The sequence below is a fragment of the Coregonus lavaretus genome (assembly GCF_964263955.1).
Source record: "Coregonus lavaretus genome assembly, chromosome: 28".
Classification (NCBI taxonomy): domain Eukaryota; kingdom Metazoa; phylum Chordata; class Actinopteri; order Salmoniformes; family Salmonidae; genus Coregonus; species Coregonus lavaretus.
Genome location: NC_140015.1, coordinates 25,117,701 through 25,144,403, shown reverse-complemented (window position 1 = coordinate 25,144,403; position 26,703 = coordinate 25,117,701). Strand labels below are relative to the sequence as shown.

The 26,703-nt window shown below is 45.6% G+C and overlaps 1 protein-coding gene across 1 annotated transcript in view; it reads right to left on the bottom strand.

Annotated features, from left to right (window-relative positions):
* LOC311103422 (speckle-type POZ protein) overlaps positions 1-26,703 on the bottom strand; it is an 80,021-nt gene that overhangs the window by 8,956 nt on the left and 44,362 nt on the right. Inside the window, exons 6-8 of the mRNA XM_084144987.1 lie at positions 22,953-23,080; positions 3,655-3,832; positions 1,069-1,124 (exon numbers count right to left, since the gene is read on the bottom strand). Of these exons, the coding sequence (XP_084001113.1) occupies positions 1,069-1,124; positions 3,655-3,832; positions 22,953-23,080 (362 nt within the window). The remainder of the gene's footprint in view (positions 1-1,068; positions 1,125-3,654; positions 3,833-22,952; positions 23,081-26,703) is intronic.

Below are 26,703 nucleotides of genomic sequence, written 5' to 3'. Positions count from 1 at the left end.
TCTGACCACGTTCAACCCCAAAATTGAAAACGACATTTGAGATATATTTTTTTCCCCCAGTCGATTCCTGGAATTAATCCGGAGCATTCGTTCCCAACGCACGGTGCCTGCAGCCAACGGCAGGCGCTCTTTATCGCTCGTCGGCACGGTAACGGCAACCTGAACCCTTTTCTCCGCTCCGAGAGGCAGAACAAGGCAATAAACCAATTATGTTGCTGCTTTATCGTCGCCACGGCGACCTGAGGTATTTCAGCGGGGTCAGGCCGGGTATACAGACAGCTCATAGCACATTAATGTTCCACTCTGGACACTAACAACAAAACAGCACACTACAAATGACCCGATTACACATTAGCACAGACAAACACATACGTGTTTATCACCAACAAACACAAACACTCATGCTGTACAGAGAGTACACACGTGATCTTTCATGGTCTATAGGCACACACAGAGTCTACCAATACACACAGAGTCTACCAATACACACAAACAGGCAGACAGCTTGGCTATTAGTGTATTTCTTTACAAACTCATTCATCCTCCCTCTATAGACTGTTGAATCGATCTGTTTTCTCTATCATATGGAGACATATCCCTCCCCCTCTCCCTGATGAAGACTCCCACTTAAATAGCAATTAAGATGCATTTCCTTGCTGTGTGCTTTATAATTTCCCCATTTGAGTGGGGCCCGCATCAATATTCCGCTGACACGGCCTCTAAATCACTGAGGTTCAATCTCACCACCTCCCTATCAGATGAGCAGGACCCACCATGACACAGGGCTCTCACTCATGCACACACACACAATAATAAGCAACTCTCAAACATATACCTAGCAAGGATCTATTTTGGTCAAACTCCCACAAATCCTACAGTTACAGCTCTTATAGTGAGCCTGCCAACTCCATGCAGACAGATGCAACATTCTGGAAGGGTACAGTAACCGCGTAGACACATCCCTGTCTGAACTAGTGATGATGCAACAGAGAGAAAGATATGTGAAAATCCTCCCCATCGAGACACATGAGTGTTCAGGTCACAACACCGTCTCCAACACTCACTCACCTTCTTGCTCTCCTCCATCTCATGCTCAAACATGGCACTGAACACTGGCGATCGGGCTGGGGGGATGAGAGAGACATTAGATTTTATTTGTCACATGCCGAATACAACAGGTGTAGACCTTACAGTGAAATGCTTACTTACAAGCACTTAACCAACAATACAGTTGAAGAAATAGAGTAAAGAAAATATTTACTAAATAAAATAATATAATTTTCTTTTTTTATATAAATAAAGAGTAACACAAAATAACAATGGAGGCTATATGCATGGGGTACCGGTACTGAGTCAACGTGCGGGGGTACAGGTTAATCGAGGCAATTTGTACATGGATGGGAGGGAGAGCAAGAGAGAGAGGGAGAGAGGGAGAATGGGAGGAGGAGAGAGCAAGAGAGAGAGGGAGAGAGGGAGAATGGGAGGAGGAGAGAGCAAGAGAGAAAATAGTTTAGTTGGCTGATGTGCTAAACACCCCCAAAGTCTCCCATCTGTCTGTCTGCCACAGAGGCAGTGGAAAGAAAGAAAATCCTCCTGTACACACCGTCCTGCTGCTGCTATTGCCTAGGCCTAATGAAGCCCTCTTCAGTGAGTTTGACAAGCAGCACCAGTTCTCACTGAAGACTAGCAGGGCCATGATCCAGGAGAAGCAGGATGTGCCCCAAATGGCACCCTATTCCCTATATAGCGTACTATTTTTGACCAGGGTAGTGCACTAGGGAATAGGGTGGGACACACAGTATCTGCAATTATACCTCACTAAACCACAGTGTTGTTCAGTCCCAGAGAGAGAGAGAAAAAGAGAGAGAGGAGAGGGAAAGAGAGGAGGGAAAGAGAGGAGAGAGCACAATTAAAATGGCCCGATCCTATTTAGAAATATTGGTGTTAGTTTAAAAAACAGATTGATTGTTTTTCGCTTTAAAAAAAAACGTATTAGAAAGATTCACCATCTATGAGTTTATGGCAGGGATGGGTAACTTTTATGGGGGTGGGAAGGCCACAAAAAATCTAAACTCATCATGATGGGCCGTAGTTGCCCCCACACACACATTGCGAGTGGAACATTGGTGGCCCCCCTGTTGACAGTGGAAAGAAATGCTTTATGTTTTAGTTAATTTCGTGCAATTCTACACATTTTGCTATGGGGTGTAGAGAAAATGTTGCAGTTTAAAGGTGGTTGCTAAAATTCTAATAGTTCGCCTAATTTCAGTTTGTGACAAAACAAGCAGTGTGAAATATCTTTCAATAACCAAAAATAATGTATTTTCAGCTGGTGAACAAAACCAAAAGTAAAAGACGCAAAAACGAAACTTATGAACAGGAAGCATAGAAATAGCACACATAACTCAGATTTCTATGTGAATTTGGTCAGGTCACCCAAAACTTTACATATTGCAGATTTAAAGCAAGTTTGTTGGAATTCTACTCATTTTGCCATGGGACAGAGAGAAGTGTTTGCAGTGCTTAGCATGATATCTGAGTGAGATTGACTAACAAAATCAATGGGGGACCTCGGCCAGAAATTTGACCATGATAACAAGTTTAAATAGCTGGCCGCTAAACTAACTTAGCAATCTAAAAAAACTTAGTTGACATGGGCTAATTGACTGACAAAAGACAAAAACTGCTGATCAACAAATTTCAAAATTCCACCTTGCGTATTCTACTATAAGTTGAGACTCCAACTGCTATTTCTGCAGAAGTGCAAATATGATCTGTTTATAAAACATTACATTTGTGAGCAGTATAAGGGTGAGTGGACATTCGTCCTTTCTCTTTATATTGGATCTTTATGCAGCTCCTTTAAAAAGTTTGGATGTGTGTAAAACCCTACATAGTCCAAGTTTCCTTGTCTGTATTATATGCCCACGAGGAGCAATTATGGTGCCTGTAACAATTTAGACATAGCTTATTTAAAACAAGTTGCTGTTTAGTTAATTATTAGAATTTGATTAGAATTATACACTTTCTTTTTAGGCCTTATCAATAGCCTAGTGAATTTAATCTTGCTTATTGACTGTTTGCCATGTCCAGACTGCAATTTACAGTAGGCCTAGCCCCTATATCAGTGCGAATGCTACAGCCTATGTTTAATAATGTATTTCCATATTGAAGCAATGCAATTAAAACAACGTGGACTGCAAACATGTATTTAGCAAATATGGGGCAGGCTATTTAATGAGATAGGCTACAACGGACTAATATTCGAATTGGAGTTGATGACAATGCAATACATAAAAGACCGTAATTAAACAACTTAAAGCAACTACATATTTAACCATGGAGCACGTTCTGATTGGTCATTGAGGGGTCAAGCATCGACACACCCATAACTTGTTTATTCATCAAAGTCCAGACCTTTCGCTCCACCGCCAGCTACTGCGCCCATAATTATGGTTGTGAAAAAATAATCAAAAATATTTCTGACACCCCCGAACCTGCAGCACTAATGTTTAACATTGCGTTAGGTTTGTTAAAATAGAGCCCATAGTCTGTGTTTCTGTCATTGATCTGACAATATCTATAAGAAGTCGGTCGGTCGGGTGTTCGGTGTGGTGTGCGCGCGCATCGCGTGCGTGACAATAGTAGTCTTACCTGCCAGGATGGCTTTGTGTGCCTGGAACTCCTGCCCCGCCACACACAGGGAGCAGTCAGTGAAGCGGGAGTGTTCCCACAGCCCTCCCAGCTCATCAGCCAGCCTGCAGTCAGGCACCTTCACCATGTTCATAGTGTTCTGACCTGAGATGTTCACAGAGTCCTGCACCACACTCACCTACAGGGAGGGAGAGATAGATGGAGAGACAGAGAGAGAGACAGAGACACAGAGACAGAGGGACAGAGACAGAGGGACAGAGACAGAGGGACAGAGGGACAGAGACAGGGAAGATCAGTCAGTCAGTCTACTCACAATGTATACATCACAGTAACCAACATACAGAAACATCAGTGAATTAGACCGTCTATCACCTTACACTTATGCAAACAATGGACAGAGACAGACCTTCTAATTGACAAAACAGACAACACACACAATCAAATCATATACAGGAAGACCAGCCATGAACAGATTATCTCTGCCACACTAATCAATACATCAACTGTTAAATAAAGCTACCATGCAAAGACACACATCCAATAATTAACTGTGTGCTCTGCTCATTTACCACATCCACTCACAAACAAGACAACACAGGGACTTGACTCAGTCTATTACTCATTAGTGTGTGTATATATATATATATATATATATATATATATATATATATATATATATATATATACACACATTATCTCACAAAAGTGAGTACACCCCCCCCTTTTTATATTATATATTTTCATGTGACAACACTGAAGAAATGACACTTTGCTACAATGTAAAGTAGTGAGTGTACAGCTTGTATAACAGTGTAAATTTGCTGTCCCCTCAAAATAACTCAACACACAGCCATTAATGTCTAAACCGCTGGCAACAAAAGTGAGTGCACCCCTAAGTGAAAATGTCAAAATTGGGCCCAATTAGCCATTTTCCCTCCCTGTGACTCGTTAGTGTTACAAGGTCTCAGGTGTGAATGGGGAGCAGGTGTGTTAAATTTGGTGTCATTGCTCTCACACTCCCTCATACTGGTCACTGGAAGTTCAACATGGCACCTCATGGCAAAGAACTCTCTGAGGATCTGAAAAAAAAAATTGATGCTCTACATAAAGATGGCCTGGGCTATAAGAAGATTGCCAAGACCCTGAAACTGAGCTGCAGCACGGTGGCCAAAATTGAGGGAACCATGAATGCCAACATGTACTGTGACATACTGAAGCAGAGCATGATCCCCTCCCTTCGGAGACTGGGCCGCAGGACAGTATTCCAACATGATAACGTCCCCAAACACACCTCCAAGACGACCACTGCCTTGTTAAAGAAGCTGAGGGTAAAGGTGATGGACTGGCCAAGCATGTCTCCAGACCTAAACCCTATTGAGCATCTGTGGGGCATCCTCAAACGGAAGGTGGAGGAGTGCAAGGTCTCTAACATCCACCAGCTCCATGATGTCGTCATGGAGGAGTGGAAGAGGACTCCAGTGGCAACCTGTGAAGCTCTGGTGAACTCCATGCCCAAGAGGGTTAAGGCAGTGCTGGAAAATGATGGTGGCCACACAAAATATTGACACTTTGGGCTCAATCTGGACATTTTCACTTATGGGTGTACTCACTTTTGTTGCCAGTGGTTTAGACATTAATGGCTGTGTGTTGTGTTATTTTGAGGGGACAGCAAATTTACACATGAAAAGATACTCAAATATTTACAAAAATGTGAGGGGTGTACTCACTTTTGTGAGATACTGCATACAGTGAGGGAAAGAAGTATTTGATCACCTGCTGATTTTGTACATTTGCCCACTGACAAAGACATGATCAGTCTATAATTTTAATGGTAGGTTTATTTTAACAGTGAGACAGAATAACAAAAAAAAATCCAGAAAAACACATGTCAAAAATGTTATAAATTGATTTGCATTTTAATGAGGGAAATAAGCATTTGACCCCCTCTCAATCAAAAAGATTTCTGGCTCCCAGGTGTCTTTTATACAGGTAACGAACTGAGATTAGGAGCACACTCTTAAAGGGAGTGCTCCTAATCTCAGTTTGTTACCTGTATAAAAGACACCTGTCCACAGAATAATAATAATAATATGCCATTTAGCAGACGCTTTTATCCAAAGCGACTTACAGTCATACAAAGCAATCAATCAATCAGATTCCAAACTCTCCACCATGGCCAAGACCAAAGAGCTCTCCAAGGATGTCAGGGCAAAGATTGTAGACCTACACAAGGCTGGAATGGGCTACAAGACCATCGCCAAGCAGCTTGGTGAGAAGGTGACAACAGTTGGTGCGATTATTCGCAAATGGAAGAAACACAAAATAACTGTCAATCTTCCTCGGCCTGGGGCTCCATGCAAGATCTCACCTCGTGGAGTTGCAATGATCATGAGAACGGTGAGGAATCAGCCCAGAACTATCTTGTATCTTGTCAATGATCTCAAGGCAGCTGGGACCATAGTCACCAAGAAAACAATTGGTAACACACTACGCCGTGAAGGACTGAAATCCTGCTGCGCCCGCAAGGTCCCCCTGCTCAAGAAAGCACATATACAGGCCCGTCTGAAGTTTGCCAATGAACATCTGAATGATTCAGAGGAGAACTGGGTGAAAGCGTTGTGGTCAGATGAGACCAAAATCGAGCTCTTTGGCATCAACTCAACTCGCCGTGTTTGGAGGAGGAGGAATGCTGCCTATGACCCCAAGAACACCATCCCCACCGTCAAACATGGAGGTGGAAACATTATGCTTTGGGGGTGTTTTTCTGCTAAAGGGGACAGGACAACTTGACTGCATCAAAGGGACGATGGACGGGGCCATGTACCGTCAAATCTTGGGTGAGAACCTCCTTCCCTCAGCCAGGGTATTGAAAATGGGTCGTGGATGGGTATTCCTGCATGACAATGACCCAAAACACACGGCCAAGGCAACAAAGGAGTGGCTCAAGAATAAGCACATTAAGGTCCTGGAGTGGCCTAGCCAGTCTCCAGACCTTAATCCCATAGAAAATATGTGGAGGAAGCTGAAGGTTCGAGTTGCCAAACATCAGGCTTGAAACCTTAATGACTTGGAGAAGATCTGCAAAGAGGAGTGGGACAAAATCCCTCCTGAGATGTGTGCAAACCTGGTGGCCAACTACAAGAAACGTCTGACCTCTGTGATTGCCAACAAGGGTTTTGCCACCAAGTACTAAGTCATGTTTTGCAGAGGGGTCAAATACTTATTTCCCTCATTAAAATGCAAATCAATTTATAACATTTTTTACATGCGTTTTTCTGGATTTTTTTGTTGTTATTCTGTCTCTCACTGTTCAAATAAACCTACCATTAAAATGATATAGACTGATCATGTCTTTGTCAGTGGGCAAACTTACAGAATCAGCAGGGGATCAAATACTTTTTTCCCTCACTGTATATACACTCAATGCTGACTTAGCCACCTGTTCAAGACAACATCGACAATAATAATTTCTCTCACTACAGGACAGCGAGCGCCACACACACAGTCTTGTACAACTAACACCAAATTCAGTCCCATTCAAAATCCTATTTTCCCTCCTAACCCTAACACTAATTCTAACCTTAACCCTAAACCCCCTAGAAATAGCATTTGACCTTGTAGGGACTAACAAAATGTCCCCAATTTTTGTTCGTTTACTCTTCTTGTGGGGAGTTCTGGTCCCCACAAGTATAGTTAAACACGTCCACACACACACGTCCACACACCCACGTCCACACACACTCCTCTGAGGTTATCAGCAACCTTTGAAACCACAGAAGTAAAGAACCAAACATCACCCAACAATTTCCAAGAAGAATTCAAACATTTTCAAGCAGCATTCCTTTGAAAACAGTTTAAGACACAAACTTTTCCCAGAAAAATGTGTTTCAATGCCACTGAAACTGTTCCCAGAAAAAACTGTGTCATGGCCACTGAAACGCCCAAATGCATCCCAGTAAGGTGACCTTGCTACTGGGCTGTTCAGACAGGGAGGGATGGAGGCTGCCCCCCATGGAAAAACACCCTCCCAGTTCCACCCACTGTCCCCGTATATCTGTTCATCTCTCTGTCCCTCTGTCTGCCCGCCCCTCTGTCTGCCCGCCCCTCTGTCTGCCCGCCCCTCTGTCTGCCTGTCTAACTCAGGCAGAGACGAAAGGGGAGAAAAACACAATGAAAAAGTGTGTGGCAAGCAGGAAATTGAATGTCAAGGACCCTTGTTTGCTCCTGATGGAGGTGTAAGTGTTAGCCTGGAGGGAGAGAAAGAGGGAGGGAGGGTTAGACAGAGGGATGGAGAGAGATAGAGAATAAAAGACCGGGAGATAAAAGGCAGGACAGGGTGACAGACAGATAGAGAGAAATAATAGGACGGTATAGGATCCTAAGGAGGAAATAGACTCTCATAAACACAAGCTCATTTCCTGTGATGACATTACAGGGGCACAGTACAAAGAAAATGGTGCTGTTGAGAGGAGGAGGGCATTGTGACCATGAGTATTGTGTATCACCGTGTGGGTGTGTGGCACAGGCTGGTCCCCACAGCTGGCTCCATAAATCACACTCCAGGGGGACAGTATGAATGACGTACATCCATCTCCCCACACACACACACATTCACTCAAGAGTACACTCGCAAGGCACTCATAAGACACTTATTAGCAACAAGGACTGGGAGAGAGGGACATGTGTGTCGGGGAGATGAAGATTGAGATGGAGAGAGAGAGAGGAGAAAGAAGAGAGAGAGGCAGATTAAAGGAGGTAAACTGGAGACTGAGTAAGAGGGAGGGAACAGGTAAATCAACACAGGCAGCACTGTGTCTGTTGAGATGCACTCTGTATGGCTGCTTCTCAAATAGCGCCCTATTCCTTATATAGTGCTCAACCTTTGACTGCAGGGAATAGGGTGCCAATTGGGCCGCACCCATTATCTACAGTAGTAAATGCAGATGGGTGTTTCTGTTTCAGGTGTGTCTGTAGGTATATATAGACCAATAAGCATGGCGGTGCACTCAGCCGCTGTATGGCACGGCTAGCCACGCTAGGCTAATCACACTGGCTAACCTGGCCCATTATTCCACCAACTAACCACTATGATGTAGCTCTGCAGCTAGCTCCTGACTATTTACACACACTGACTGAACTACTCTCTGTCTTCACCTCACTGTCGTGTTCTCCTGTCATCTTCATCATGTTCAACAATCATCATCATCCTCCTCGTCAGCTAGGCCGTATATTACTGTATCATTATGGTGGCGATGTTCATTAATGGCCTTAACCCCTGACCTGCTGGTTTCTTTATTAATGACTCACAGCAGCCCTCTTGATCTCTGCAGACAAGCCAGTTGCTATGGAATCTCAGAGCCCAGAAAATTCATTCATTTATGCATCAGTCTCTTTTACCCGTCTATGTGTCAGTTTATAGATTTACAGTACCTCATGCGTGAAATAGTCCCGAAAAAATCATCAAATCAAATAAAGTTAATTAAGTTATGGAACACTTGTTCTTTCCCTCCAGTGTCTCCACTTTTCTCTAATCAATCCAGAGCATACTGGGTCACACACACACCCACGCACACACACACACCCAAGCGCATACACTCGCACGCACACCTTTCCTCAGTTCTGCCTTAATAGGTGTGTGATCTTTTAAACTTGTCGTCTGAACCCCCGAGCGCAGAACTCATCAGCAGCTTTTTATACTGCATGACTGGCCCTCCCTCCGCTCTCTCTCCAGCTGCTCTCCACTCAACCAGAGTAAACAGCGCTGCTCAAGACACACACAAACTATATTGAATACACAGACATTATCTTTATAAACACACTTTCCTCAGAGGTATCAGCAAACCCCAAAATAAGGCCACACACATCTAAAAGCCCACACTCACACATGCATACATTAAACCAAATGACTTCAATCTAGGTGCTTAACTGGGGCAAAACATACCAGTCAACCCTGTTGGCAACCCATTAAAGCTTCATAGTGGATGAGCCAAATTATTCCCCTACTTTATTAGATAGTGAGTGACAGTTACCACTACTGATGAGCATTCCATTGAGTCCGTGGAGACACCATTCACACCAGGGTACTGGACTAGATCTACAGCTGGTATTTCAGCAGACCAGCCTGCACCTGCACCCGTCTGCCACAGAGGTTTTTGAGTGGATCGACAGAGACAGAGGCATATTTCATGCATGATTTGAAGTCAAGCTGGTGAACGACGCGCACGAGAGAGAGAGAGAGAGAGCGAGCAGACCCAAGCCACAGCAGCCAGTTTCCCATTGTTTCGGAGCCAAGTGTTGCTGTTGTCTCGCCGGCCTTGTTCTTCCACAGAGACAAACAACTGTCTGGCTGGCAGAGAGCAGTGCAGACAGACAGACGCAGACACAGACAGACGGATGCAGGCAAGCCAACCATTCAAGTCCCTTTAAACTAGTTGTGTTTTCTCTGCTGGAAGATCACAGAGACACTAAACTGATAGCTTTGAGACTCAGAGGCCCGATTTAACAGCGCTTGAAGGAAACAATCTGTAGGAGCGAGGGAGAAAGAAAATTACTTGCTGCTTCATTTTTTATGAGAAGAACTAATGGGGCTTTTTGATTGGGTTTAAAGAACTGTTGATGTTGTTGCGTCAAGGTGTAACTTGTTCTCAACCGAATGAGGTGGCCTAGAAACTAGGGTTGGGCGGTATACCATATACATTTTGAAATACCCTCATATGATTTGCTAATACCGTTTTAAGCTAATTTTAATAAATACCTGCAGTCAACTTGGGCACTAGGTAATAGATAAAGCAGATTGCATTCATCATTTCGACTGTTACATTATTTTTCATTATGAAGCTTACCAGTACTAGTTTCCCAAAACTAAACTAGGCTTGGGCTGTATATCGTATATATCGTATACCGGGGTATTTGGAAAAAGCCATGGGATGTTTTTTTTAATACTGGCAAAAATATTTATTAGAAGTGTTTCAAAAAATTGGAATATTTGTAGCTACTTTTTAAGTTGTTACCTGCAGTCAACTTGTGCAATACCTTAGATGATAAAGCAGATTGCTTTCTTCATTTCACCTGTCACATTTTAAATTATGAGGCTTACCGTAGTTCCCAAAAACAGTTGCACCAGTCATGGGTTTGTTTATAAATTGCACAACGGGAGAAAGCGAGCTGGTGAGTCCATAGCGTTCTATATCTATCTGCGAGTCTCTGTTGTGCAGTGCACATGAGGTGTAGACGTTAGATATCTTAGTATGGCTTTCTGCCTGAAGTCAAAGAGTTCTGGATGAGTTCTGTACAGCTGCCATTTTCCCCTGTGCTTCCTACTAGTGTTTTTTTCTCCTCCGTTCTTCTCCCATTTGGTCCATGTACACATGCTGCTCTTCCTTTAGAAAAGCATGCATCACAACTTTGTTCATTTGCACAATTTATCTTGTCCACTTTCGCTTGTAAATGTCCACACTGACCGAAAATGACATTTGGTAGCTACTAGCTATGCTTGTATAACTTTATGAGCAAGTCTTTGCAATTAGTTTGTGCTAATTTTGTTAGCATTCTGGTAATGCGTTTTTAGCACCCCCTTCTGTGCTATGCTGGAAATACCGTAAATCCCAGTATGAGAGAAGGATGATATGACAATATGAAAGTCTGGATACCACCCAAGCCTACTCCAAACCCTGTTACTTACATCTTCTCTCAAACCATTTCCACCCTTTTCTTATACTCATCTTCCATCCTTCCCATTCTTTCTCTGTCTATCCTCCCTAACTAAGTCTCTCACTTTGTGTCTCACTGAGCCTCTACACATCTCCCCCCTCTCTCCGTCTCAGTTTTGGGGAGGTGTGTGAGGCGAGAGAGGGAGGTGTGTAGGGAGGTGGTGGGTGGTGGGGGAGGGAGGTGGTGGGTGGTGGTGGGGGGGGGGGGGCAGCTGGAGCATCTGCAGCAGTCTCCTCTGACAGCAGCGCGGCATATGGCAGGGCCCTGTGAAGGATGGGCGCTGTCACCCGGCAAAGTGCTTACCCACAGACAGCCAGGAGAAAGAAGGGAGAGAGCGAGAGAGAGGAGCTCAGCTCAAACACCAGGAGTAAGAGGAGGAAACAGCTGAACATCAGCACCCACCTCATTTATTCACACACACACTCATCCCTCCATCCCTGGGAGGAGACGGTGGAGAGGAAGGGAGGGGAGAGGATACGGAGGAGTGAGAGAAATATAGATAGAAAGCTCTTTGGATGCAAAGAAGCTGTAGGGTGGTTAGGATGAGACTAGAAGCACTATTGTATCATCACTGTTATGAAGTGAGTTATGCTGGGGTAGAATGAGAAAACCCTTCAGTGGTTCATTCACTCTCCCTGAGGTAACAGAGTGGGTGAAAAAGATGGAGGTTCCCTGAAACAAGCCAATCATGTCCACCAGCCGATGCTCTCTGACACTACCGCTGGCTGCCTAAAGGTGGACCACTGACTTACAAATTTAGGATGACTGACAGATAGATGGGTATCCAAAAAACACTTTGTCTGTCTGAATAGACCTAGCCACACTTAACAGTAAACAAAACCCCTTAGGCAGAGACACAAAGTAAGTTTTTTGCTTTAAAACCAGATCCATACAGTGTATTTAAACTGTGACCTTAGTGAGGTTACTATGAGCCCTGTCAAAGATAGGAGAGAAGAGAGATCAGTCATTTACCAGGGTGTCTCATTAGAGGAGTAGTGAGGAAAATAAAGAAACACTTCTCCTCCACATACCAACCCATTAATCTGTCTGCCTCCACATTGCTCCTAAACTTATATCCATCCAATTCTGCCCATCATCTCCCCTTTTTCCTGTCATCCACATTTCCTTTTCTCTCGCTCTGTCTCTCCTCCTCTGCCCCCTCCCCTCCTGCCACCTCCTGTTCTCGCTCCTCCTCTGAAGGGACCTCTCCTTTCCTTCACTCCTCCTCTCAGAGCGCCTCTTATGACAGCCAGCACAGAACCTTTAATGGGAACCATCTTCTCATTAAATACCTGCAGGTGTCTGGAGCTTTGGCAGAGACGGAGAGAGGGAGATATTTATATATATATACAGAAAAAAAAGAAGAAAGATGTCTAGAAAGGATGGCAGGGTTTGTTCTGGCCCTTTCCTACATGACGCACAGCCAGACCCCTGGTGCGGTGTTTAATAACTAATGCCTAAGGAGCAGACAGATAGACAGAGGGGTTAGAGTAGGGCCTTCAGCTGGCACCTATTCACACTGGTACATGTCTCCTCTCCACCACACACCCTGTTCTACATCCATACATCTCTGCCTGAGGGGAGAAGATGAGAGGGGCCAGGGGAGGGAGAGAGGGAAGGGGGCCACAGGAGAGGATAAGAGATGGAGAACAAATGCCAGGAGAGAGGGAAGAGATGAGGGATGGCATGGAGAAGAGAGGGAAGAGAAGAGAAGTGTGCTGGGCTCTGGGGCGATTCCACTCTCTCAGAGGCAGGCCGGGACCATCTGGCCATGAGCGAGAGAGAGATAACGAGAGAGAGAGATAACAAGAGAGATAAAGAGAGAGACAGAGAGCGAGGTCGAGAGCGCAGCCATTTAGTCATTTACCAGGGTGTCTCATTAGAGAAGTGTGGAAAATAAAGAAACACTTCTCCTCCACATACCAACCCATTAATCTGTCTGCCTGAATCCACATTTCTCCTAAACTTATATCCATCCAATTCTGCCCATCAGCTCCCCTTTTTCCTGTCATCCACATTTCCTTTTCTCTCGCTCCGTCTCTCCTCCTCTGCCCCCTCCTGTTCTCTCTCCTCCTCTGAAGGGACCTCTCCTTTCCTTCACTCCTCCTCTCAGAGCACCTCTTATGACAGCCAGCACAGTACCTTTAATGGGAACTATCTTCTCATTAAATACCTGCAGGTAGAGGAGAGGGAGAGACGTAAAAGAGGGGAGGCATAGAGCAGAGGAAGGGAGAGGAGGGAGAGGAGGGAGCAGAGGAGGAAAATAGAGAGAAGGGAGAGGAGCAAAGCAAGGAGAGAGGGAAGAGATGAGGGGTGGCATTGAGAAGAGAGCCAAGAGATAGAAGAGCACTGGGCTCTGGGGAGTTCCCTCTCTCTCAGAAGCAGGACAGGACCATGTGGCCAAGAGAGCGAGAGAAAGCGGAGAGAGAGGGAGAGAGCGAAGAGAGAGAGAGAGAGAGAGGGAAGGAGAGAGAGCGGGAAGGAGAGAGAGAGGGAAGGAGAGAGAGAGAGACCGAGAGAAAGAACGAAAGGAGAGGTTTCAAGTTTTAATGTCACGTGCACAAGTACAGTGAAATCCCTTTCTTGCAAGCTCCAAACCCAACAATGCAGTAATCAATATCAATGTAGCACTAAAAATAACATAAGGTAGAACAAAAACACAAGAAATAAAAATAAGAAGAACACGAGAAAGTAAGAAGCTATATACAAGGTCAGTTCCAACACCATATTTACAATGTGCAGGTATACGGGAGTGATAGAGGTATGTACAGTGCATTCTGAAAGTGTTCAGACCCCTTGACTTTTTCCACATTTTGTTACATTACAGCCTTATTCTAAAATTGATTAAATTGTTTTTTCCCCTAATCAATCTACACACAATACCCCATAATGACAAAGCAAAAATAAAAAACAGAAATATCACATTTACATAAGTATTCAGACCCTTTACTCAGTACTTTGTTGAAGCACCTTTGGCAGCGATTACAGCCTTGAGTTTTCTTGGGTATGATGCTACAAGCTTGGCACACCTGTATTTGGGGAATGTCTCCCATTCTTCTCTGCAGATCCTTTCAAGCTCTGTCAGGTTGGATGGGGAGCGTCGCTGCACAGCTATTTTCAGGTCTCTCCAGAGATGTTCGATCAGGTTCAAGTCCGTGCTCTGGCTGGGCCACTCAAGGACATTCAGAGACTTGTCTTGAAGCCACTCCTGCGTTGTCTTGGCTGTGTGCTTAGGGTCGTTGTCCTATTGGAAGGTGAACCTTTGCCCCAGTCTGAGGTCCTGAGCACTCTGGAGCAGGTTTTCATCAAGGAGCTCTCTGTACTTTGCTCCGTTTATCTTTCCCTCGATCCTGACTAGTCTCCCAGTCCCTGCCGCTGAAAACATACCCACAGCTGCCACCACCATGCTTCACCGTAGGGATAGTGCCAGGTTTCCTCCAGACGTGAGGCTTGGCATTCAGGCCAAAGAGTTCAATCTTGGTTTCATCATACCAGAGAATCTTACATTTACATTACATTTTAGTCATTTAGCAGACGCTCTTATCCAGAGCGCCTTACAGTTAGTGAGTGCATACAATTTTTTTGTTCATACCCCGTGGGAATTGAACCCACAACCCTGGCGTTGCAAACGCCATGCTCTATCAACTGAGCTACATCCCTGCCGGCCATTCCCTCCCCTACCCTGGACGATGCTGGGCCAATTGCATGCCGCCCCATGGGTCTCCCGGTCGCGGCCGGCTACGACAGAGCCTGGATTCGAACCAGGATCTGTAGTGGCACAGCTAGCACTGCGATGCAGTGCCTTAGACCACTGCGCCACTCGGGAGGCAGTTTCTCATGGTCTGAGTCCTTTAGGTGCCTTTTGGCAAACTCCAAGCGGACGGTCATGTGCCTTTTACTGAGGAGTGACTTCCGTCTGGCCACTCTACCATAAAGGCCTGATTGGTGGAGTGCTGCAGAGATGGTTGTCCTTCTGGAAGGTACTCCCATCTCCACAGAGGAACTCTGGAGCTCTGTCAGAGAGACCATCCCGTGACTGCTCAGTTTGGCCGGGCGGTCAGCTCTAGGAAGAGTCTTGGTGGTTCCAAACTTCTTCCATTTAAGAAAGATGGAGGCCACTGTGTTCTTGGGGACCTTCAATGCTACAGACATTTTTTGGTACCCTTCCCCAGATCTGTGCCTCAACACAATCCTGTCTCAGAGCTCTACGGACAATTCCTTCGACCTCATGACTTGGTTTTTGCTCCGTCAACTGTGGGACATTACATAGACAGGTTGGTGCCTTTCCAAATCATGTCCAATCATTTGAATTTACCACAGGTGGACTCCAATCAAGTTGTAGAAACATCAAAAGGATGATCAATAGAAACAGGAAGCACCTGAGCTCAATTTCGAGTCTCATAGCAAAGGGTCTGAATACTTATGTAAATAAGATATTTCCGTTTTTTCTTTTTAATACATTTGCAAAACATTCTAAGAACCTGTTTTCGCTTTGTCATTATGGGGTAATGTGTGTAGATTGATGAGGCAAAAAAAATATTTAATCCATTTTAGAATAAGGCTGTAACGTAACAAAATGTGAAAAAAGTAAAGGGGCCTGAATACTTTCCGAATGCACTGTACATATAGGGGTAAGGTGACTAGGCATCAGGATATACACAGAGTATATCAAACATTAGGAACACCATACTAATTATTGAGTTGCATCCCTTATATCAATAAGGGATCATAGCTTTCACCTGGATTCACCTGTCAGTCTGTCATGGAAAGAGCAGGTGTCCTTAATGTTTTGTATGCTCAGTGTACGATAAACAGAGTAGCAGCAGCGTAATTATGATTGTATGTGAGTGTTTGTGCGTTTCTATAGAGTCCGTATAAATTTGTGTGCATGTTATGTGTGTGTTGGAGTGTCAGTGTGTGTGTAGAGTCCTGTGAGTGTGCATAGAGATAAAAAATAAATACAAGGGCCAACTCAGATATTCCGTATAACCATTCTGTTAGCTATTTAGAAGTGTTATGGCTTGGGGATAGAAGCTGTTCAGGATCCTGTTGGTGTCATACTTGATGCACCGGTACCACTTGCCGTGCGGAAGCAGAGAGAACAGTCTATGGCTTGGGTGGCTGGAGTCTTTAATGATTTTCCGGGTCTTCGTTTCACACCGCCTGATATAGAGGTCCTGGATGGCAGAGAGCTCGGCCCCAGTGATGTACTGGCCTGTCTGCACCACCTTCTGTAGCGCCATGCGAACGAGGGCGGTGTTGTTGCCATACCAAGCAGTGATGCAGCCAGTCAAGATGCTCTCAATGGTGCAGCTGTAGATCTTTTTGAGCATTGCCTAACCTTTTCAACTTCCTGAGGGAGAAGAGGCACTGTTGCGCCTTCTTCACGACTGTGCACGTGGACAATTTTAAGTGCTTAGTGATTTGGACACAGAGGAACTTGAAGCTCTCAACCCGTCGATGTGGATGGGGGAGTGCTCGCCCGCCCTCCCGTTTACTGCAGTCCATGATCAGCTCCTTGATCTTACTGACGTTCAGGGAGAGGTTGTCACCAATCTCCTCCTTGTAGGCTGTCTCATCGTCGCCGGTGATCAGGCCTACCACCGTCGTATCGTCAGCAAACTTAATGATGGTGTTAGAGTCGTGTGTGGCCATGCAGTCGTGTGTGAACAGGAAGCACAGGAGGGGACTAAGCTCACACCCCTGTGGGGCACCCGTGTTGAGGGTCAGTGTGGCGGACGTGATGTTGCCTACCCTTCACCACCTGGGGTCGGCCCACCAGGAAGTCCAGGATCCAGATACAGGGGGAGATGTTCAGTCCCAGGGTCCTAAGCTTGGTGCCGAGCTTGGAGGGGACAATGGTGTTGAACGCTGAGCTGTAGTCAATGAAAAGCATTCTCACAAAAGGAGAGAGAAAGAGTGGAGAGAGAGAGAAAGAGAACGAGAGAGAAAAGGGAGAGAGAGAAAAAAAAAGAGAAGGAAACAGAATGAGAGGAGGTGAGAACAAGGAGCCAGGTCTCTGATGGTAGGTAAGACTGCATCACAGGGAGAACAAGGACCAGGTATCTGATGGTAGTAAAGACTGCATCACAGGGAGAACAAGGAGCCAGGTCTCTGATGGTAGGTAAGACTGCATCACAGGGAGAACAAGGACCAGGAATATTGAAGTACTTTACACTACCAGACCTTGTGGTAGCACCGTCATCATTTATTCCAGGGTCACTAACTCACTACAGTAACCCACACTAGGGCTGGGCGATATCTCATTCCAAAATCATGGGCATTAATATGGAGATGATCCCCCCTTTGCTGCTATAACAGCCTCCACTCTTCTGGGAACACTTTCCACTAGATGTTGGAACATTGCTTCGGGGACTTCCATTCAGCCACAAGAGCATTAGTGAGATCAGGCACCGATGTTGGGCGATTAGGCCTGGCACACAGTTGTCGTTCCAATTCATCCCAAAGCTGTTCGATGGAGTTGAGGTCAGGGCAGTCAAGTTCTTCCACACGATCTCGACAAACCATTTCTGTATGGACCTCGCTTTGTGCACGGGGACATTGTCATGCTGAAACAGGAAAGGGCCTTCCCAAAACTGTTGCCACAAAGTTGGAAGCACAGAATCATCTAGAATGTCATTGTATGCTGTAGAGTTAAGATTTCCCTTCACTGGAACTAAGGGGCCTAGCCCGAACCATGAAAAACAGCCCCAGACCATTATTCCTCCACCACCAAACTTTATAGTTGGCACTATGCATTTGGGCAGGTAGCCTTCTCCTGGCATCCACCAAAACCAGATTTGTCCGTCGGACTGCCAGATGGTGAAGTATGAATCATCACTCCAGAGAACGCGTTTCCACTGCTCCAGAGTCCAATGGCGGCGAGCTTTACAACACCCCAGCCGACGCTTGACATTGTGCAGGGTGATCTTATGCTTATGTGCGGCTGCTCGGCCATGGAAACCCATTTCATGAAGTTCCCGATGAACAGTTCTTGTGCCGACGTTGCTTCCATGGCCGAACTTGGTAGTGAGTGTTGCAACTGACAGATAATATTTACGCGCTTCAGCACCTAGTGGTCCCGTTCTGTGAGCTTGTGTGGCCTACAATTTCGCGGCTAAGCCGTTGTTGCTCCTAGAAGTTTCCACTTCACAATAACAGCACTTCGAGTTGACCAGGGCAGCTCTAACAGGGCAGAAATTTGACGAACTGACTTGTTGGAAAAGACCATTCTACTGCCAATGTTTGTCTACGGAGATTGCATGGCTGTGTGCTCGATTTTATACACCTGTCAGCAAGGGGTGTGGCTGAAATAGCCGAATCCATCATCTTTGGCTACATTAAATGTTTCTTCATGTAGCTAACATATTCATGCTTTGCCTATTCCTCTTTCATTTAGAAGATACTGTTGCACAAACAATATGCATATTTAGGCCTACACCAAAACTCATATCAGGCTGTACTAGCTAGCTAAGTTCGCTCTGATTCAGTACATTTATTAACTAGCTAGCTAGCTAGCCAGCCAGCTAACTAGCGATTAGCATTATCGGCTAACACGATTTAGCTAAAACTTGCTAAGAAAAGACAAACTAGCTGTTTGCAGATGTAAGAAACACAAACTAACAGTGTAATTAATGATAGAACGCTTGTGGATTTATTATTAAGAAGCAACATCGTTGTCATTAATATTGTTGCATGTGCTGCATTGACGATGCAGACTTAACACAAGTGTCTCATGGTCAAGCAACAACAAATGTGCTCCTTGAGTGACAGGTGGTGGGGCTAGGTCTGTGAGGAAAGCGGAATTGAGAGAGAAAGTGGAGCGGGATGACTCAAGTAGCGGTGTAAACAATAAAAATGGACATTACACACGGCATATCACAAACCAAACATTCAAATACCGTTATAGAAGGTAAAGTAAAAACCCAAACCGGTCTATGCAGCAATGCTGGTATATAGTAAAATACGGTATACCGCCCAGCCCTAAACCACACAGTAACCCACATTGGTTTCCTCATTAATGGAGCTGGTGTAATTACCAGAGATTTACAGACGAGGCGCAGCCACCCATTACTATAACCACCCAGCAGCCTCACACCACTGGAGAGGGCTGTGTTGAAGTACTCTCTCTATGCCAAGCCTCTCACACATACACAGGCACAGTACACGCAGTCACACACACACACACACACACACCTCTCCACCCACCCCCCAACATGGCTCTGTAGTAGCTGCTATGCCCCTCCTACTCCTCAGTCAATAGGCCCAGTTTGGAAACACTTTAAACAGACTTGCACATCGCTCCTCTCTCTCTCGTAACAAACATGGGGAAACTTCAAGACATGGTTTCCAGCACCATACCCCCGCAGGGTTAATTAGGATTGTTTTAAACAGCCACTGCCATGCTTTTTAAACATTTATGGGCACATGCATTACAACGAGGACATTAACATATCCAGAAAGTGAGAGAGAGAGAGAGAGAGACAAAGAGAGAGACACAGAGAGAGACAGAGACACACACACACACACAGAGAGAGAGCGAGCGAGCGCGGAGAGAGAGAGCGAAGGAGAGAGAGAGAGACAGAGAGAGGGAGGGAAGGTTGACCTCTGCTGCCCCCTCTGTTACAGCCTAGTAATGACAGGGGATATCATTTTACATTTTAGTCATTTAGCAGACACTCTTATCCAGAGCGACTTACAGTTAGTGAGTGCATACATTTTTCATACTGGCCCCCCGTGGGAGACGAACCCACAACCCGGGCGTTGCAAGCGCCATGCTCTACCAACTGAGCTACAGGAGGGCAACAACAGCACCCAACACTACACAGCATCTGATCTGAGCCCTACTGACAAACTGACAGAATAAGAATCAGCATGGAGCTGGAGAGAGGGAGTCACACAGACACACAGGTGCTTTTGTCACAGAACATGCACACATCACACATACATGTATCAGTTAGAGCCAGGCGTTTTCCTAATAATTTGACCTGATCAGGAAAAACTCTGACACCTAGTTATAGCCCATTCATAGGGTTTCCACTAGTTTCCACAGCCACAAAAATTAAAATGGGCTAAATCGTAACTCCTGAAAACAAACATTTGCTTTTTGGTCTCAATTTAAGATTAGGATTAGGAATAAGGTTAGCGAAGAGAAATTGTAGCAATAGACAGGGTTTATGACTTTGTGGCTGTGGTAACTAGTGATGACCCATCACTAGGACCCAGAGGTTTTCCTGGTCAGGTCACATTGTTTCAGCTCATTTGATCTTGTTCTTGATACCATGTCTTGTTTTGAGGTGTTTTGGCTGATGTCACATCTATGCTAATATGGCTAAAATCTGCTAGCTAGATAGCTAACCAACAACCGTAACAATGTCTTTGAGAGACAAGTTCTCATTGTGCAACTTTATTTATGTTTTCAATAAACATTGGAGACAAAATATAGTTTACATGTTATCAACAATCTAAGCCAACCCCGTCTGTTTTGCTCACAAGTCGGTTTTGTTGCTAAACGACCAACCAGTCTATAGAGATACAGGTAACTGCCAAAATAAAGGAAACCGTAACAGTGTCTTAATAGGGCGTTGGGCCACAATGAGCTGCCAGAACAGCTTCAATGCGCCTTGACACCATTCTACACAGAGAAATTCCATCATTTAGTATTTTGTTGATGGTGTTGGAAAACGCTGTCTCAGGCGCCACTCCAGAATCTCCTATAAAGTGTTCAATTGGGTTGAGATCTGGTGACAGACACACACCCTTTAAACCCCCTATGCTCCTTTGAGACCCCTCTTTCAAAGTCACTGAGATCTCTTCTTCTAGCCATGGTACTCAAAATAATGGGCAACTGGGCATTTTTATACATGACCCTAAGCATGATGGGATGTTAATTGCATAATTAACTCAGAAACCGCACCTGTTTTCAGTGAGGGAAAAAAGTATTTGATCCCCTGCTGATTTTGTACGTTTGCCCACTGACAAAGAAATGATCAGTCTATAATTTTAATGGTAGGTTTATTTGAACAGTGAGAGACCGAATAACAACAAAAAAATCCAGAAAAACACATGTCAAAAATGTTATAAATTGATTTGCATTTTAATGAGGGAAATAAGTATTTCACCCCCTCTCAATCAGAAAGATTTCTGGCTCCCAGGTGTCTTTTATACAGGTAACGAGCTGAGATTAGGAGCACACTCTTAAAGGGAGTGCTCCTAATCTCAGCTTGTTACCTGTATAAAAGACACCTGTCCACAGAAGCGATCAATCAATCAGATTCTAAACTCTTCACCATTGCCAAGACCAAAGAGCTCTCCAAGGATGTCAGGGACAAGATTGTAGACCTACACAAGGCTGGAATGGGCTACAAGACCATCGCCAAGCAGCTTGGTGAGAAGGTGACAACAGTTGGTGCGATTATTCGCAAAATGGAAGAAACACAAAATAACTGTCAATCTCCCTCGGCCTGGGGCTCCATGCAAGATCTCACCTCGTGGAGTTGCAATGATCATGAGAACGGTGAGGAATCAGCCCAGAACTACACGGGAGGATCTTGTCAATGATCTCAAGGCAGCTGGGACCATAGTCACCAAGAAAACAATTGGTGACACACTACGCCGTGAAGGACTGAAATCCTGCAGCGCCCGCAAGGTCCCCCTGCTCAAGAAAGCACATATACAGGCCCATCTGAAGTTTGCCAATGAACATCTGAATGATTCAGAGGAGAACTGGGTGAAAGTGTTGTGGTCAGATGAGACCAAAATCGAGCTCTTCGCCATCAACTCAACTCGCCGTGTTTGGAGGAGGAGGAATGCTGCCTATGACCCCAAGAACACCATCCCCACCGTCAAACATGGAGGTGGAAAAATTATGCTTTGGGGGTATTTTTCTGCTAAGGGGAACGGACAACTTCACCGCATCAAAGGGACAATGGACGGGGCCATGTACCGTCAATTCTTGGGTGAGAACCTCCTTCCCTCAGCCAGGGCATTGAAAATGGGTCGTGGATGGGTATTCCAGCATGACAATGACCCAAAACACACAGCCAAGGCAACAAAGGAGTGACTCAAGAAGAAGCACATTAAGGTCCTGGAGTGGCCTAGACAGTCTCCAGACCTTAATCCCATAGAAAATCTGTGGAGGGAGCTGAAGGTTCAAGTTGCCAAACATCAGGCTTGAAACCTTAATGACTTGGAGAAGATCTGCAAAGAGGAGTGGGACAAAATCCCTCCTGAGATGTGTGCAAACCTGGTGGCCAACTACAAGAAACGTCTGACCTCTGTGATTGCCAACAAGGGTTTTGCCACCAAGTACTAAGTCATGTTTTGCAGAGGGGTCAAATACTTATTTCCCTCATTAAAATGCAAATCAATTTCTAACATTTTTGACATGCGTTATTCTGTCTCTCACTGTTCAAATAAACCTACCATTAAAATTAGACTGATCATGTCTTTGTCAGTGGGCAAACGTACAAAATCAGCAGGGGATCAAATACTTTTTTCCCTCACTGTACTTTGAATCCCTCATTCACCTTATTTCCTTTATTTTGGCAGTTACCTGTATCTCTATGTTGTGTGAACTTGTGTCCTACCTCACAGAAGAGAGTGAGCTTGTCGTCAGGCAGCAGCCCATTGGCCTCGTCCAGCAGGAAGTCTCTCCTGATGAACTTCTTAAAGCCCCAGTCCTTCCCCTGGACAAACCGGTACGCCCTCTGGCTCTCTGTAAAGGGGAACAACACACAGACAGTTAGTGCATGTGTGTGTGTGTCATGACCATGAGAAAGGAGAGAGAGAGAGAGAGTGAGCACAGCCCGACAAGACAGGAGGAGGTTGAATGAAGTTAGTGTCACCTGCAGGGGACATTTAACACCTCATAAGAAAACGATGCCACACATTTTTTACACACTCTCTCATCTCTGGCACGCACTCACGCACACAAGCACGATAAGCAGGTGGGATAAGCAGGGATCAAAGCCTCCCATTATAATGTGCTTATGGACTGCCAAGTATGTCTGCCTGAGGAGAGGCAGGGAGGGATTCTGGGCACTACAAACACACTGGAGAAATGCCTTCATCCGGTCCTTCACCAGGAATACTTACACACACTGGCAGCGTCCAGAATGGCACCCCTTTCCCCATATAGTGTACTACAAAAGTAGTGCACTATGTAGGGAATAGGGTGCCATTTGGGACACAAACACTGAGGACATACTCACCGTACATATCACAATGACTAGAGTCAGACGTTGCTGTACCATGGTGGTTCTGGTGGCCCAGTTGGTAAGAGTGTGATGCTAACAATGCCAAGGTCATGGGTTCAAGTCCCTCAGGGATCACATACTACAAATATAATGGCCTCACTTTACTGTAAGTGGCTTTGGATCAAAGCGTCTGCCAAGTCAGATCACAATGAATTCCCTGCTCAGAGATTTTACTCCTCCAAGACCCTCTCAAAGATCTCCAATTAAACTTCACATAAAGATCGTCATGTATAGTATGACAGGATCCTAAGAAGCTCCTGTAGGGCATGTATCTCCTGCAGTATAGGATGAGGGTCCCTAGGGCCTAAAGAACCACACACACACACACACCAGGCCGATTGTCGATCTGCCGTTCGTCTGCCGCTCGTTTGGGGTGGTGTGTTTTAGGGACCACCCGCTGATGGACGTCTGGCTGCAGACGTTTTCGCGCGATTCTACATGAAGAATCGGTTTGCAAATTACAGCCGGCACTGTTCAGCGGTGCAAAGTACCATCGGCCAGCAAACGCTACTGGTGTGTCCAAGCCTTAAGAGATCTCCTGCCAGATCCCAGTGGGAGTCATTCAGATGGGGTAACAGCTCTGCTGTAAGCTCTATGTCAAATCCACCAGCAGCGGTATGATGCAGTGGTGGGTACAGCAGCCAACCAGGCAGGCAAGCAGGGGCTGTGTCCCAAATGGCACCCTATTCCGTTTATAGTGCACTATATTGAACAGAGCCCTATGGGTTATATGGAATAAGGAATATGCTGCCATTCTGGACGCATGCAGGCAGTGATGGAGTTGAGTGCATATGCAGTTCTCCAGTTCTCCACCCCAGTGCTCAATCAGGGAGTCCTCTCCCTCTAATCCCTCCTCTGGAGACGGGCTCCAAACAGGCCCTGACAGCCACCCCCTCTCAGACTGACAGAAATCCAAACACTCCAAAGGCTCTTTTCTCTCCTCTTCTTTATTCATCGTCACTCTCCTCTTTTCCTCTCTGCATAACAGGAACTGATGTCAGAAGCGTTTCATTTAAAAGCTTTGTGTCAGTCTCTCACTCTCTCTCATCTGAAACCTGTGTTGTTGAAGGCCACGTCAAACTTCTGTGGTCATGACATGCCAAGTAGTGTATGGTTGGATACACACAAACACACAGCGCAAAAGCACTGCATCTTTGCCTCATCCTCGTCTGCCTGTTTGTCTCAAACCTTTGTCTGCCTTTTTTCTATTTCCTTTCTTTTCCGTCCTTTCTGATATGCGAGAGAGACTCAGGCATGGTCCCCTGGCCAGCAGCTCCTCTCCCTGTGTGGTGGTGGGTTCTCAGTGTTATCAGGGTATATGGAAGAAGACCAGCAACCTGTGACAACTTCCTACTGGGTTGGGTCTCAGCCTAAACTGAGGTGTGAGGACAGTGGGAGGAGAGAGAGAAGGCTAGCTGGGAAGAGGAAGGGAGAGAACCGGAGCACAGAGTACGGAGGAGAAAGGGTGAGAGGAGTCCTACGGCAGGAAGAGGGAGAGAGGTGAGATTTCCCCTCCACGGCTCACTGCTAAGTCCCTGCTCACTCTCCACACTAAGGTGTATGTCTGTGTGCACGTGTGTGTGTGCCTGTGCGTGTGTGTGTGTGTGTGTGTGTTTGTGTGTGTGTGTATTAAGCTGAGCTCAGCTGACCCTGCAGCCTCCACTGAGTGGCTGGGGCCACCGAGTCAGGAGGGGAGGAACACACCAGGAATAACAAATAGGAGAAGAGGAGGGGGGTGAGTGAGAAGAATAGATATGGAAGCCTGTCACTCAAACAGTGCAGGCAGAGGGGTAGCATGTGAGGTGAGATATGTAGATGGATGGAAAGAAATGCTGATTTAAAAATGGGAAGGAGAGAGAGACCGGGACAGAGTTTCAGAGAGGAGAACAGAAAGCTGGAGTCAGAGCGAGCGAGAGAGGAGTGCCAGGGTGTTTTAGAGAGCATGGCATACATATTCAGGCTGTGGCTCAGGGGCCTGGTTGGCACACACAGTGAGAAGGTTGCCCAGAACACTGGCTGGCAAACATCACACACTCTGGGCCAACAGCGGAGCACTCCTCAATAGTGGGGGTCACACCAAGAGAGTTTGTGTGTGCAGGCATGACAGAGAAAGTGTGGGTAATGTACAGTATGTACATCAGTTCAAAACACAATTCTAATCCCTCCCTCCGTGGGCGATCATCTGTTCTCCGTAAGGAGGTTTAGAGAATCCCAAAGGAGCCTGGATATTTTCCCCCATTACACAAACACATTCAAACATTCACACACACTGACGTTGACACTCACAACTCCAACCCCATCCTCCCAACCACTACTGCCTACATCCCCATCCCACTTCTTCCCTCCACCTCAATTGCTGCCCTTTAGTCTAAAACCCATTCATTAAATACAGTACACAACACATTCAGTCCAATGTCTAACAGCATGATAGACAATGCTTCAATATATGTAATGGAGTACCTGCATTTACATCAACCCCCACACTCCTTATACACACACATCTACATAGGCTGGCATATAACCAGGAAGGCAGGCACACATGCTTGCTTGCTCGCTCGCTCACACACACACACCACAAATACACAGGCACACATAAACGCGCACACACACACACACACATACGCCATTCACAAAGAAAATCTTATCTCTATTGAAGAATGAGCTCTATAAGCAAGTGTCAGCACAAACATGTGTAACGATGTTCCTTCTAGCCGTGTCGATACTATGTGAGGGCGGGGGGGTTGTACCACCAAAGAACACCATTTACAGCAAACCCCCCAGAGACACGAAGAGGAGAACAGAAGATAAGACATTTTCTCACCATTCTCCATCCTTAATCTCTTTCAGTGGTCATGTGGAGAGGCAGATTCAGGTGAGCTGACCGAGTGAAGGAATGAAACGGCTCCAGGTGGTGTTTACCACCCACTCTGCAGGCTACTGCTGTCCCCCTTAGAGTGGTACAGCGACATGGACACAGCCCACTATGCATTAACTGTACCTTAAGAGCCTCTCAAATGAGCTTGATGCACAATTACAGTATGAGACACAGGGCCTGTTTCATAACAGTAGTGTTGGTGAACGT